General features: G+C 37.6%; 1 protein-coding gene across 1 annotated transcript; it reads right to left on the bottom strand.

The window, feature by feature from the left end:
- Positions 1–10: 10 nt before the first annotated feature.
- LOC110961964 (alpha-1,3-galactosyltransferase 2-like) lies at positions 11–9,221 on the bottom strand. The gene is made up of 4 exons (XM_051948740.1): positions 9,169–9,221; positions 8,730–8,825; positions 3,555–3,692; positions 11–3,412 (listed from the first exon to the last, which is right to left on the bottom strand). Exons 1-4 carry the CDS (start codon positions 9,204–9,206, stop codon positions 2,728–2,730), a joined length of 957 nt encoding a protein of 318 aa, XP_051804700.1. The 5' UTR covers positions 9,207–9,221; the 3' UTR covers positions 11–2,727.
- Between the last annotated feature and the right edge of the window lie 2,608 nt (positions 9,222–11,829).

Raw genomic sequence — 11,829 nt, 5'->3', positions numbered from 1 at the left:
TACTACAAAGTTGAGAGTTTTATTTTTTCATAAGAATGAGTAAATTAATGAGAAATGAGCAATGTTATGAGGCGCAGTCATGCATCCAACACTACTGCTGCACAACTTGAACATTTTTGAGGCATCTTTAATTAAAAAGCGTCAGAAAAAAACATTTCAGAAACAGCTTTTTCGTCGTATTGGAGCTTTACCAGTATTGCCAGGGTCACTCGTTGTCCTATAATGAGGTCAGACCCTCAACTTTATGGCTCTCTGACACCTTCCTGCGTTATTTATGGTCTTATCGATGTTAATGTTGGCTTGTTTTTACACAATTATAATTACAATAACTTTAAAGTTTCTTTAAAAAATGCATTTCATGAAAAGGAACATCTCTGGCGCACGGTGTTGATTCTCACATATTGTATTTTTTTCCTTGAAAGAATCTTACAAATATATAATAAAAAAACAAACAGTGCTATTACCATTGCAGAAAAGCAATCAATACAAGTATAAAAAAAATCTCAACTAGTAAAAATTGCTGCTTTCAGAATGCCACCCTTACATCTCCCACAGAGAGCTTAACAATGCCCTGCACACATCCCGTGTAAAGTTTCAGTACGAGATATGTTTATGCACATTTGTAATTAATTCTGAACATCACCAGTTGATGTTAAGTTCTCCTGAGTGAAACCTGACAAGAGCTATTCAAAATTAACGACAGTTTACATAAGTATAAAACAGAACAAGCGAATCAAACTTTCTGAATGGCAAACGGACAATAAAACGATGCAACCAGCAAAATTACCAGGAGTCCCAAGGTTAAAAATAAATAAATCTGGAATTATATGCAGCCACAATAGTCAGTGCAAAATACAAAGTCCCGGTAAACAAACTCAAATATTCAAATGGTGAAAATTTGACAGTCTAATCAACTGAGCCTAAAACCTGTGGTTAATGTTTCACAGATCACGTCTGAGTGTTTCACTGGATCATATTACTCAGTTTACAGGCTCCTACTCAAGCTTTTACAGGGTTCAACAACTGGACTAAACAGGGTTTGTTTTAACATGCTAACCCCACACATTTTAGGATATTTTTAAATGCCCAAACTTGACATCATGGATAATATATATTCATCTGAAATTCATAAATGCTTATTATTGTGCATTTTACTTTTTTTAACACTGTGGATACAAATGAAGATCAAGCAAACTTCAGGCTCAATACGTATCATCTGTCCAAAAAGGGAGAAATTTTAAGGAAGCTGATGGACGAATACGTAAATGTAACTTGAATTAACTAGTACAGACAGTTAACATCTAAAAAATAATACACATCAACTTTGATATTCTTTCAACACACAAATTAACAAGAAGGCAATTCAAGTCATAACTGTAAGATAATTTAATTTTTTTTAATCAAATAACATGACTACTTAGAGAGTCATAAAGCTGTGCAGTATGCCTCTTTGCCGCTTTCACTCCTCAGTACATTTAAATGCGTGCATCACTTTGTACACAGTTGTGGGGAAGCAAATGTGGCATTTGCATGCCAAATGACAAATGAAAAAGAACTTCTCTGTAAAGGCAGCTGGTTTATGAAAGACGCTATCACTACAGTAGAAAAACCCCGGCCTATAGATGTGTAAACCAGCTCTGCAAAAGAAAGAAAAAGATCAAGGGAGCATGGGAACCTGGAAAAATCATGTCTGTCATAGTTCATGCCATTAATTAAATACAGCATAGAAATATTCAGCCCCTTTGGCAGTTTTTCCATTTCGCTGCTTTTCCACAAGGTCAAGTTGATTCGGCTTTTTAAGAAGAAAGCGATGTCAAATAATTGAAAATATAAAATGTAAAATAAGTAACTGTATAAGTATTCACAGCCTTTGAAGTGACTCACCTTATTTAACACTTGCTGCTAAAAGTCATCTGAGTGAAATGAGTAGTAATCAGACACATGCATCTGGGTGGTCCAGTACTCCTGGCTATGGCCACACCCTGAAGACAAGTTAACATTTCAAGTAACTTCATGAGAAGGTTAATGAAAACTTAAGTCAGAGGATGATACAAGAACATGTTAAAGTTTGTGAATATTCCTTAGAGTAAAGTTGAATTCATCAATGAGGAACGCAGTTAATATATAATGCATTCATATGGCACAAAAACTGAGTGACCGCTCAAGAAAGAAAATAATGAGGGAGGCCACCAAAACACCTATGACTCCTCATGAGATCAAATTTGAGCTTTTTGGCCATCAGACTCGACACCAAACACCTCATCAGAAACACACCCTAAAGCATGGTGGTGGCAGCATCATGATGTCTGGATGGTTCTTGGCAGTAGGCCCTGGAAAGTTTGTAAAGGTAAAAGATAGAGTAAATGCAGCAAATATAATGACCTTAATCCAATTCAGAATTTGTGACTGGACAGAGGTGTTCACTATCCCAGTCCAACCAGTCAGTTTTGCAAAAAAACTGGGTAAAATGTGTCCAGATGTGCAGGTCTGACTGAGACACAGATGTAATTGTGGTATTTTGCATTATATTTTCTTTAACTGACTGACATTAATGTGTATAAACTTAGACATGAAAAGGTCTTTTTTTAAATTGTCAGAAAGTCAAATTATATTGACCGTGACTCTGTGTTAAAAGCAACAAAAGGAGGAAACTTCCTAATGGGGGTGAATTCTTTTTATAGGCACTGTATAGTAGGTGATTTGGCACATTTCTCCATGTAAAACACACTAAGGAGTGCGCAGTGCGTCATAATGTTTTGGTGCCCACAGTAGTCGAGTGACTCGAATGTCACTTCTGTAACCGATATTGGTGTCCCAGCAGTACTCTGGCGAAAGCACCCGGCTTGGTTTGTGAAGCCAAAAGTACTTGTTTAGATGACTCTCGTCGTGCCACAAAGCCTCCACATTGTTTCGTTTATCCTCCATGATGTTTCGGTAGCAGGCCTCAGTCAGGGCTTTTACGCTTTTCCACGAGCCGCCAAAGACCGCAGCATGGTAGTAGAAATCCCCGGTTTCCATGTACGATTTGGACTTTGGGTTGCGGTCGTAGGTGAAGAGCTTCTCTGGAATGCGGTAGTAGTAGGCGTGGAGCAGAGCTACCGAGTCTCCCAGAGCCTCAGAACCAAATCTCCCAGAAAACACCTGATCCACATCGAAGCAGAAGACATGCGTACAGTGGTGGCGAATGTCCGACTCTATCGCATCTAATATCGTCTTCATTCGCATCATAGACACGTCCTGCCACCTGGAGTGTCGTTCCACTTTGATCACTTTCAGGCTTCGCTCATGACCGAGCTTGATTTCTGGCACTTTCTCTGGCATGTCTGTAAATACATAGTACGACACCGGCAAACCCAACATGAAGTGTTTCTCTGATGAGTTCAGGAAGGTCTCAAGGTATTCCTCTAGGTACCTTTGATGGTAGTGGAGACAAGAGCAGTTTCATGTTTTATTTTCCCATCCTAAAAGTTACCACAGTTCTGCATACATTCACTAAATGAATGGAAGATGAGATATCAGGGTCTAAATCTCACTGTATTAATGTGAACACAAACCTGCCCACTGCAAACACAGTTAAAGCCACCGAGGTTCCCTCCTTCTTGTGCATCTGGTCATAAAGATCAGGATCAAACATCCCCTCCCAGATGATGGGAGCTTTCCAAGATGTGCATGTTTGGACGTCACGTCTAGACCTGAAACAGAGAAAGACTGTTTAAAGTTTAAACACACGTGTCTGGTTTCAGCTTGTGACTTCCATGGATTCTATAGTGACTGCGCCATCCTTTTGAAGAAGTGGACTTCATTGTAGCTAGTTTTGTTTCAGTGTTCTACTCTGAGCCAGGCGTCTCTTTACCACAGATCAGGACAACAACCCGCCATCCAACATGCACTAAATCAACCAAAATACATCCTACACATCTCAGATTTTACTCCTGTATTCTCATGCTGGGAGAACTAAGGCAGAAACTATCTGAAATTGAAAGATTTATGAGCCAAAGTGCTATTTAAAAAAAAAAGCGATTTACCGTGGCAAAGAGACCTGGAACACGATAGCAAAACAATATATAGCAATATTGGGCCATTCCATCTCATATCACAACACGGTCTCACGGGGATTCGTGAAACTGTCACGTAAGTTTTAGTTTCGGTTTCGTGCGCACCAACACGATTTCGTCATGTTTTTCGTGCCGCTCACCACGAAATGTTTTTCGCTGTGGTAATCACATCTGAAAGTGGTTTATACCGGCGGATTCATGACGATCTAAGCTGTCCATCGGCGTATACTGCTTGTGTGATCGCGTTTGCGGCCACCGGCCGCCGGACATTCTTGAAATTCCTATGCAAATAGGTTATGGTTATGGTTATGGTTAGGGTTATGTTTAGGAACGATGTCATGCAAAATATAGCGTTGGATTCGCCACGGTTTTACATTAAAAATATAATATACACATTCTTTTGAAATACGTTCTGAGTGGCACGAAAAGTCCGCCGTTTAAAATACATTGGTGCGCATTTCGTGGTGAGCGGCACGAAAAACATGACGAAATCGTGTTGGTGCGCACGAAACCGAAACTAAAACTTACGTGACAGTTTCACGAATCCTCGTGAGATCGGGCTGTATTTGGCCAAGTGTGTAAACGCATAGAAGAAATTTAACTCTCAGGATTTCTTTGCTCTCAGAATAAAAAAACAAAACAGGGAAACAAGAATATTCGTGCATAACTACCATTTACACCCATAGATGTGTGTAAAAAAGCATGTTTACAAAATCGCAAAGAACCAAGTTTAGTACAGTTAATGTCACCTTTCATACAGGAAGTAGATGAACAATGCAGGGAAGAAATATAAACAGGCATGTGATATACAGTATCATCAAATACTTGATATATTAGCTTGATATATCAAGTACTTTCCATGGCGCTTAAAAAAAGTTGCCTGTCCTATTTAAAACTTTTTTTTCCCTCACACATTGAAACTTGAAGTTCTTTTTGGTTGACAATATCTCAGGAACTATTGAAGATAGAGACCTGACAGTTTCATTGTTATTTCTTACCAATAATCCGGAATCTGCAATACTGGTTGAGTAAAACAAACAGTCTCTGATAATGTTTTGTAATATATGAGGTGAAATATGAATAAATAATTAAACCCTCATGAAAAATGACATTTTTGAGCACACATTAACAAAAACACTGATAAAGCAGAATTCGACTAGTGATATTAACAATAATACAAACAAAACATAGAATGCTTTAAATAGAAAACATTTAGTCCCGAAAATTAAAAAGAAATAGTTGGCTTCATTCAGCTTTGATAATTGAGTGAGCAGGTAAGACAAGTTGTACTGAAAAACTAAAAATACTGTAAGTTAGCCTGATTCAAGTAGAACAAAGTTCTGTAGTCTGAAATGGTTTTTCAAATAGAAGTAAGAAAAGGTTCTTAATAGTTCCTGAGATGTTTTCATCTAAACATAGCCTCAAATTTCAATATGCAAATAAAAGCGAGCTTTTAAAAAAAAAAGAAAAAGAAAAAAGAAAGAAAAATCTTAGAAGGCATTGGACACACCAGTCTAAAATTTCAAAGACACAACTTTTAAAATCCATTGTTTAGGACATGAAAAAAAGTTTCAAGCAAAGATGGAAAAACTCAATTGTCTTTGAAATTATTCATTCATTTTTGCATGAACTAAGAATCCATTAGAATAAAGAACATCTTCATTGCTTGGATATGGAGTGCATCATTTAAAAAATAAAAGGAAAAATAAACTAACTCCAACAATACAGTTTAAATGACAAGTTTAGGCTCCTCACCTCACCTTACCTGAAGTCACTGTAACTACCTCTGCACTGCATAGCCTGTCATCCTGTCAGACACACCCAGAAAACTACACAACTGCAAGCTTTAAGCTGACAAACCACCAAGACGAGAACAAAGAGGGGACCATTGTAAGAAAACAATGGACCGAGTAACCTCCATCTGCTGTTTCACGCAGTCAACATTTCACAGTAGTGGGTGTCTTTTGTATGTTTTGAATGTCCGTTCACGTTGGACTTCTTTGTTTAATACCTGAAGGGCAGTGAATGACTAAGTTAGGCATGGATGAAATAATAAGGCAAGCTGTAAGTCTGCCTCATTCACTTTATTTATTCAACACTGAACGCTGATATTTTAACTTTGCTCTGTAACTGTATTCATTTTGCCTTTATGTATTTGAAATGTCATTTATGTACAAAAAAAAATCATTCTATCTGCTTAACCATCATTATTCTCAACAAATATATAGTTGAAATGAAAAAATAGTTGAAATGTCTTCCGGGATCAATGAGTACATTTGTATGAGTCATTTTATGAATTGCATTTGCATGAAGCCTTTGGTATAACCAAATGGATAATGAAAATTAGGAACAGATTTATTTCAAATGCAGCCAATTTATAAATATTCAACCTGTAGATAATGTTGCTGTTATTTAATCACTTCTCATTATGTTACTGTTATTTAAAGTACAGTTAGGCTTTTGGGAACTCGGTAATGACACTGGATGTGCTTGAGCAATTATACAAATAATGTAAACGCTGCAGACATCCTGGTGCTTCAGCAGGGAATAAACCAGACAAATATTAGAAAGTTGTCGCTAACGCTACTAAGATCTTTTTCATTACAACAGAGAGGAAATACTTAAAAAGCACAATTTAAAAAAAACCCAAAACATTTCAACTCCAAAACTTGTGGTACAGCAGTAGACATTCCTGAGGGTGGATTATAGAGCCAAACATCTACAAGGAGACTGAAAACAAACAAAGACCTATAGAAGGACCTGATGACGGCAGGAACAGAAGTGCAAACAACAGCTTGACTCAAATAGAACAAAACAAACAAAGACTTCTAGCCCAGAAACGCTGCTCCAGTCCAATTCTTGACCGAAAAGGACATAAATATTGATCTGAAAATGCAAGAATAAGTGTGGATAGACATGCAGAGTTTTGTGCGTCTGTGTTACAGAGCGATGAGACTGAACTGATCTGTGGTACGTCTGTAAAAAGGGCATGAAGGAGCATGAGTGGAGGCGTTTTAGTGCTGCAGGAATGGCAACGGTTGATGCTGGGATTGTGCATCAGCAGCCAGTTTGGCGGCGAATGTGGTCTACCTCAGAACATAAACTGAAGCTTGGTAATTATTGGACTTTCTAGCGAGACTGTTCAGGGATAGTTTTGCACCCTAATAATTCCTGGAACCTTCTGGAGTAGTTGCAAAAAAAAAAAACTCGGCGGGATTTAAAGAAATCCACTGCAGCATGGAAAACAAGGAGAGTTGGAATAATGCTGTAAAGTTCTGAAAGTTTTCAACAGGCTCCAAAAAACAGAAACGAAGGGAAACACTTACTGGAGTTCATACAAAAAAGAATAGAATTGTTAATACATTATTCAACTTCCTGTCACTTTTCACTGAGGCTTTGGTTCACATGTTTCCTTTACATGTTATTTCCATGTTATTTTCATGTTGTCCTTTCATTGTCATAAAGCTTCATCCGACAATGAAATGAGCATTTAGGTCTTGTTTTCATATTTTTCAAATAAAGCAGAATGTAGCGTGTAATTCATGAGTTTAGTCTTCACTATCTGCTGTTGTGTTGATGGTCTGAACAGCTTAGAATAGAATAGAATAGAATAGAATATGCTTTATTCGTCCCACAAGGGGAAATTTCAGTGTCACAGCAGCAAAGTGACAGTAAGAAAAGCAAGGGAACGCATCTAGAAATTAAGACATACAATATGTACACTATATATATATATCTACACAAAATAAATAAGGAAAAAAATGAGAGAACTTGGTGTTGGCTCATTTCAGACAGTTAATAATTAAAAAGGAGGAAAGAGCGAACCAAATGCCAAAAGGAACTGCAAAACTGTCCTGTGTAAATACTCTACAACGTTCTGCAGCAACACCTCTAGTGTTATCACCGAGCCACCGCCACAGCTCTGACTGAAAATCATTAGTATGAGATTACGTGTTTCGTATTCAAACAGATAAAAGCTGTGTCCTTTCACAGCAGGTCTCAGGCTAAGCTTTATGTATTCTAGGAAGTCAATTTAAAATCTGAACTGAATATAGTATTTTAACTATACAAATATGACAAGACAGCTTCTGTGACCGATTCCTTTTTTTTTTATTTAACTTTTCTTAGGAGTGAATTTATCTGTAAAGCTCGGCTGAAATAAAGCAGCCTTTAATTTAACAACTCGAATAATTACAACATTTAGATGTCCTTGAGTTGTTTGAATATTGTTTCAGGCCGTAACATGTCACCTCATGTCAGTAGACAGATTTTTTCAGCACACTCCATCAGTAAGATCAGACTGAATGCAGATAAAACACTAAATTACACAACATGGTGGCAGGCAAGCTCATAAGAATGGCACACGAAATCAGATGACTACTCCACCATAATAGCAAAATATAAAAGTCCTTTATCACAGATTAGCCAACAGGTTATTTTTATCGTTCTACACCCTGAACTTGACCTCAAGCGACTGGAGTGGAGCCAAGACCACAAACTCACAGTGAGCAAACATCTTTTCACAACTTGGGTTTGACCACTTCTTTCTTTCTTTGTAGTTACTTTGGTTTTCCTGAAAACCTGTGGCTTTTCAATAAGGAAGACTGGTTTCTGTTGGGTGTGCAGGGAAGCGCTGGCGAGGAAGCGGAAGCATAGCAACCAAAAACTTCTTACCAAAGGTTTAAGGTGGCATCAACACTGTAGTCCAGATTCAGCATCTTTCCACTTTCTAAAGAGCACTTGTCCATTGGCAACAGACCTATTAAAAGTCTGACATCAAAAACATGTGACAGTGTTAAAAATAAGAATTCAGTCGTAGTGGCCGTGTAGTTCAACAGTCCTGCTGTAAATCCAATGTTCATGAGGATTATAATGTTCAGTTTTAGAGGAAACAATAGTTTTTGGTGTCGCTGAACTGTTAAAAAAAAACACAGTCAGCAGTGTAATTCGACATCATCACAATCTATAAACCGAATCCAAAATGTTACACAGTCGTCCCAGTGCTGAATCAACGAGGCTTTTCTGAAACACTGTTGCATTTAGCTGCTTCAAACCGGCCGCTGAGCGAACGACACGACTCTGGTAATTTCATAAAGACTTGTTTTCTGCTCACCTTAGAGATGGAGACGTGAAGTAGAAAACTCCGAGCATGATCGGGAAGCAAAGCACACATTTCAAAATACTCTTGGTCTTCTGAGCGTATCTGCAGGAATCAGAAAAGTTGATTGTTTATTCAAACAATTGGGCAAGACCAAGTGTTTTTGAGCACCTTTGGCCATGTGTTATGATAGTGAAAACAATAAAGTCGGATTTTGAATATATATAGTTACCCCATAGTTGAAAAACGCCAGTGTTCAGTTTCAGCAGACCATGAGTCTTTTCAAAGACAGTGAAAGCAGTCGGAGGTTCATGGATGAAATGGCAGCTCTGAGACAAAAGGAAGAGGTATGTCACACCTTTTCTAAATGTTTGGTGGCTCAAATTCACAGAGTTATAGCTATGGGGGCTGGGAACATGTTAGTGAGTTATGGTACTGGTTCCAATGTGATTCTTTTCTGTTAATTTTATTGCATTTTGAAATGAAACGGTCAATTAGGGCCGTCAGACTAAATCGTACCAAAACAGAGTTTAATAAATCAGCAGTGAGGAGAGAAAACGTGCAATTTATACAGAATCACCTGTTTTGGAAATAATGCAGAGGAAAAATTACTTTAAAATATTTTATTTATTTATTGTGCTCACACTAACAGTTTGCTTTTTCTGTTCTGTATTAAACTAGAATATTTGTTTGGAGTCATGAGACCAGACCGTCTATCAGGGACCGGACAATAGATAATATTTTAGTGACTGTGAACAACAATTTACACAACTGTAGAGTAATCAGTGGCTACACATTGCATTTTTTTCTCCATTCTTTGCTTCCATGCTTTACGAAAGGCAGCAGTGCTAAAGTAATTAAGTGTATTTATAAAGAACTTTTCCTCAGGTGAGTGCAGTTAAAATGGTTTCACAGATGACTGATGAGCCGATAATAATGCAGAACAAATGCAGACTGCAATCGAGTTAAACTACCATAAAATGTACCGTAGATAAAATAGACTGAAAACATAAAGCAAAAGCGATTAATAATTAACAACATAATATACACAGATAACTGGTTAAAATAAAGCAACAGTGACAGCTTCATTTTAAGCTTCATATATTTAAACCTTGAAGTAGTGCAACAAATCAGGCCCAAACATAGAAAAGCTTTGTGCATTTCCTGTATCGCTGACTGAATACACGTCAGTTCCAGTGACAGCGTGGTGCATGACGTGTGCTCCACATGAACTGCACAGCTTCATTTCAGTAATATTAGTAAGGTAAAGCTCGGCAAGTTTGCAGATATCAAATATTCAGCTGACAGTCTGTAAACGCTCATAGAGAATCATCAGAAAATGCTTCATTAAAGGGAGACGCTTTAAACAGAACTCCCACCGAACCAGGTTACCAATCAGGGTGAAAGGAGGTCAAACAAAAGATTTTTGGTTAATATTAGTGCTGTCAAATGCTTTAATCAGATTTATCACCGGGTTGCTGAAGACTAATTTCGATTAATTACAATTAAATATCATCTATTTTTAATCTATAATAATCACGTTTCTCATATACATTTCCTACCCAGATGGCCAAGGTGCTGTTTAGCATCTTCCATTTGAAGCTGCTTGCTTTTGCCACCACCGGATCAACTGCCCATTTGCACATGCGTGACGGTAAGTCTATTTGGACAAACTGCCCAAAACACGTTGCCAGAGATGTTGAGTCTTTCTGCGCTACAGATCGGGTTATTGCGTTAAAAAAAATTAATTTAGACTTATCATGATGATGGATTAATTCGCATTAAGGCGTTAATTTTGCCAGCCCTCGTTAATATACGTGAATAAGGACTATTTAGTTGTTCCACTTTATTTGCCTAATAAATAACAGTACATGTTTCAGTTTGAAACAAGTTTTTTTGACAGATTTCTGAAAGGGTAGCCTAATGGATAAGCACTACATATATTTAGATCTTTTGCAATCTTAAATTAACAACAGCAATTCTTATCCACCACCAAATGTATAGAGGAACAGTTAGCATATCAAACCAAGAAAAAATGGCTATCCTATGTTTGCCAGTCATTATTCTTTGTATAGGCAAGTGAGATTTCGAAGCACAGACGTGTGTTTAGAAATGCGTTTTTTCTTAACTTAAGAAACCAGAAATTAGACATATCCATCGTTTTTCGGTTCAGTGATCTCAATAGTCTCATTATTTCCTTGTGCCTTCACAGTCACATGTGGAAAGCAATATTTAAATTAATTAAATTAGAAACTGCTGATTTTACCCTCTGTTAGTTTAGGAAGTCGGTGGTATGACTCATCCTGAGACCTGATATCACTAAAACCAGCGAAGCACATTTTAATTGTAAAGTTTGTAATACAAAAACATACATATTATATTATTCTAATGAAAAAGTGTGATACAATACACAGCCTTAAAAATTCTTAAAACCGAGAGGAAACGGGTTAATAACCTACTTGTGGGTGACTTGCAAATATCCACGACTCCCATGTATATCCTCAGGTAGGCAATTTGATGCACGTAAAGTTTATCCGGAGTGTCGCTGTGACCAACTGAAGACGCAGTGTCCCCAGGGGAACAGCACAAAGGGAGCGGCCCCTTAAAGGTAAAGCGCTAATACCTCTGCTTGAGTGCTACCAGGCACCGATGGTTCTTTATGCACCTGTACTGCAG

This window comes from Acanthochromis polyacanthus, chromosome 5 (genome assembly GCF_021347895.1).
Source record: "Acanthochromis polyacanthus isolate Apoly-LR-REF ecotype Palm Island chromosome 5, KAUST_Apoly_ChrSc, whole genome shotgun sequence".
NCBI classification, from domain to species: domain Eukaryota; kingdom Metazoa; phylum Chordata; class Actinopteri; family Pomacentridae; genus Acanthochromis; species Acanthochromis polyacanthus.
This window is presented reverse-complemented; position numbering and strand designations above follow the sequence as displayed.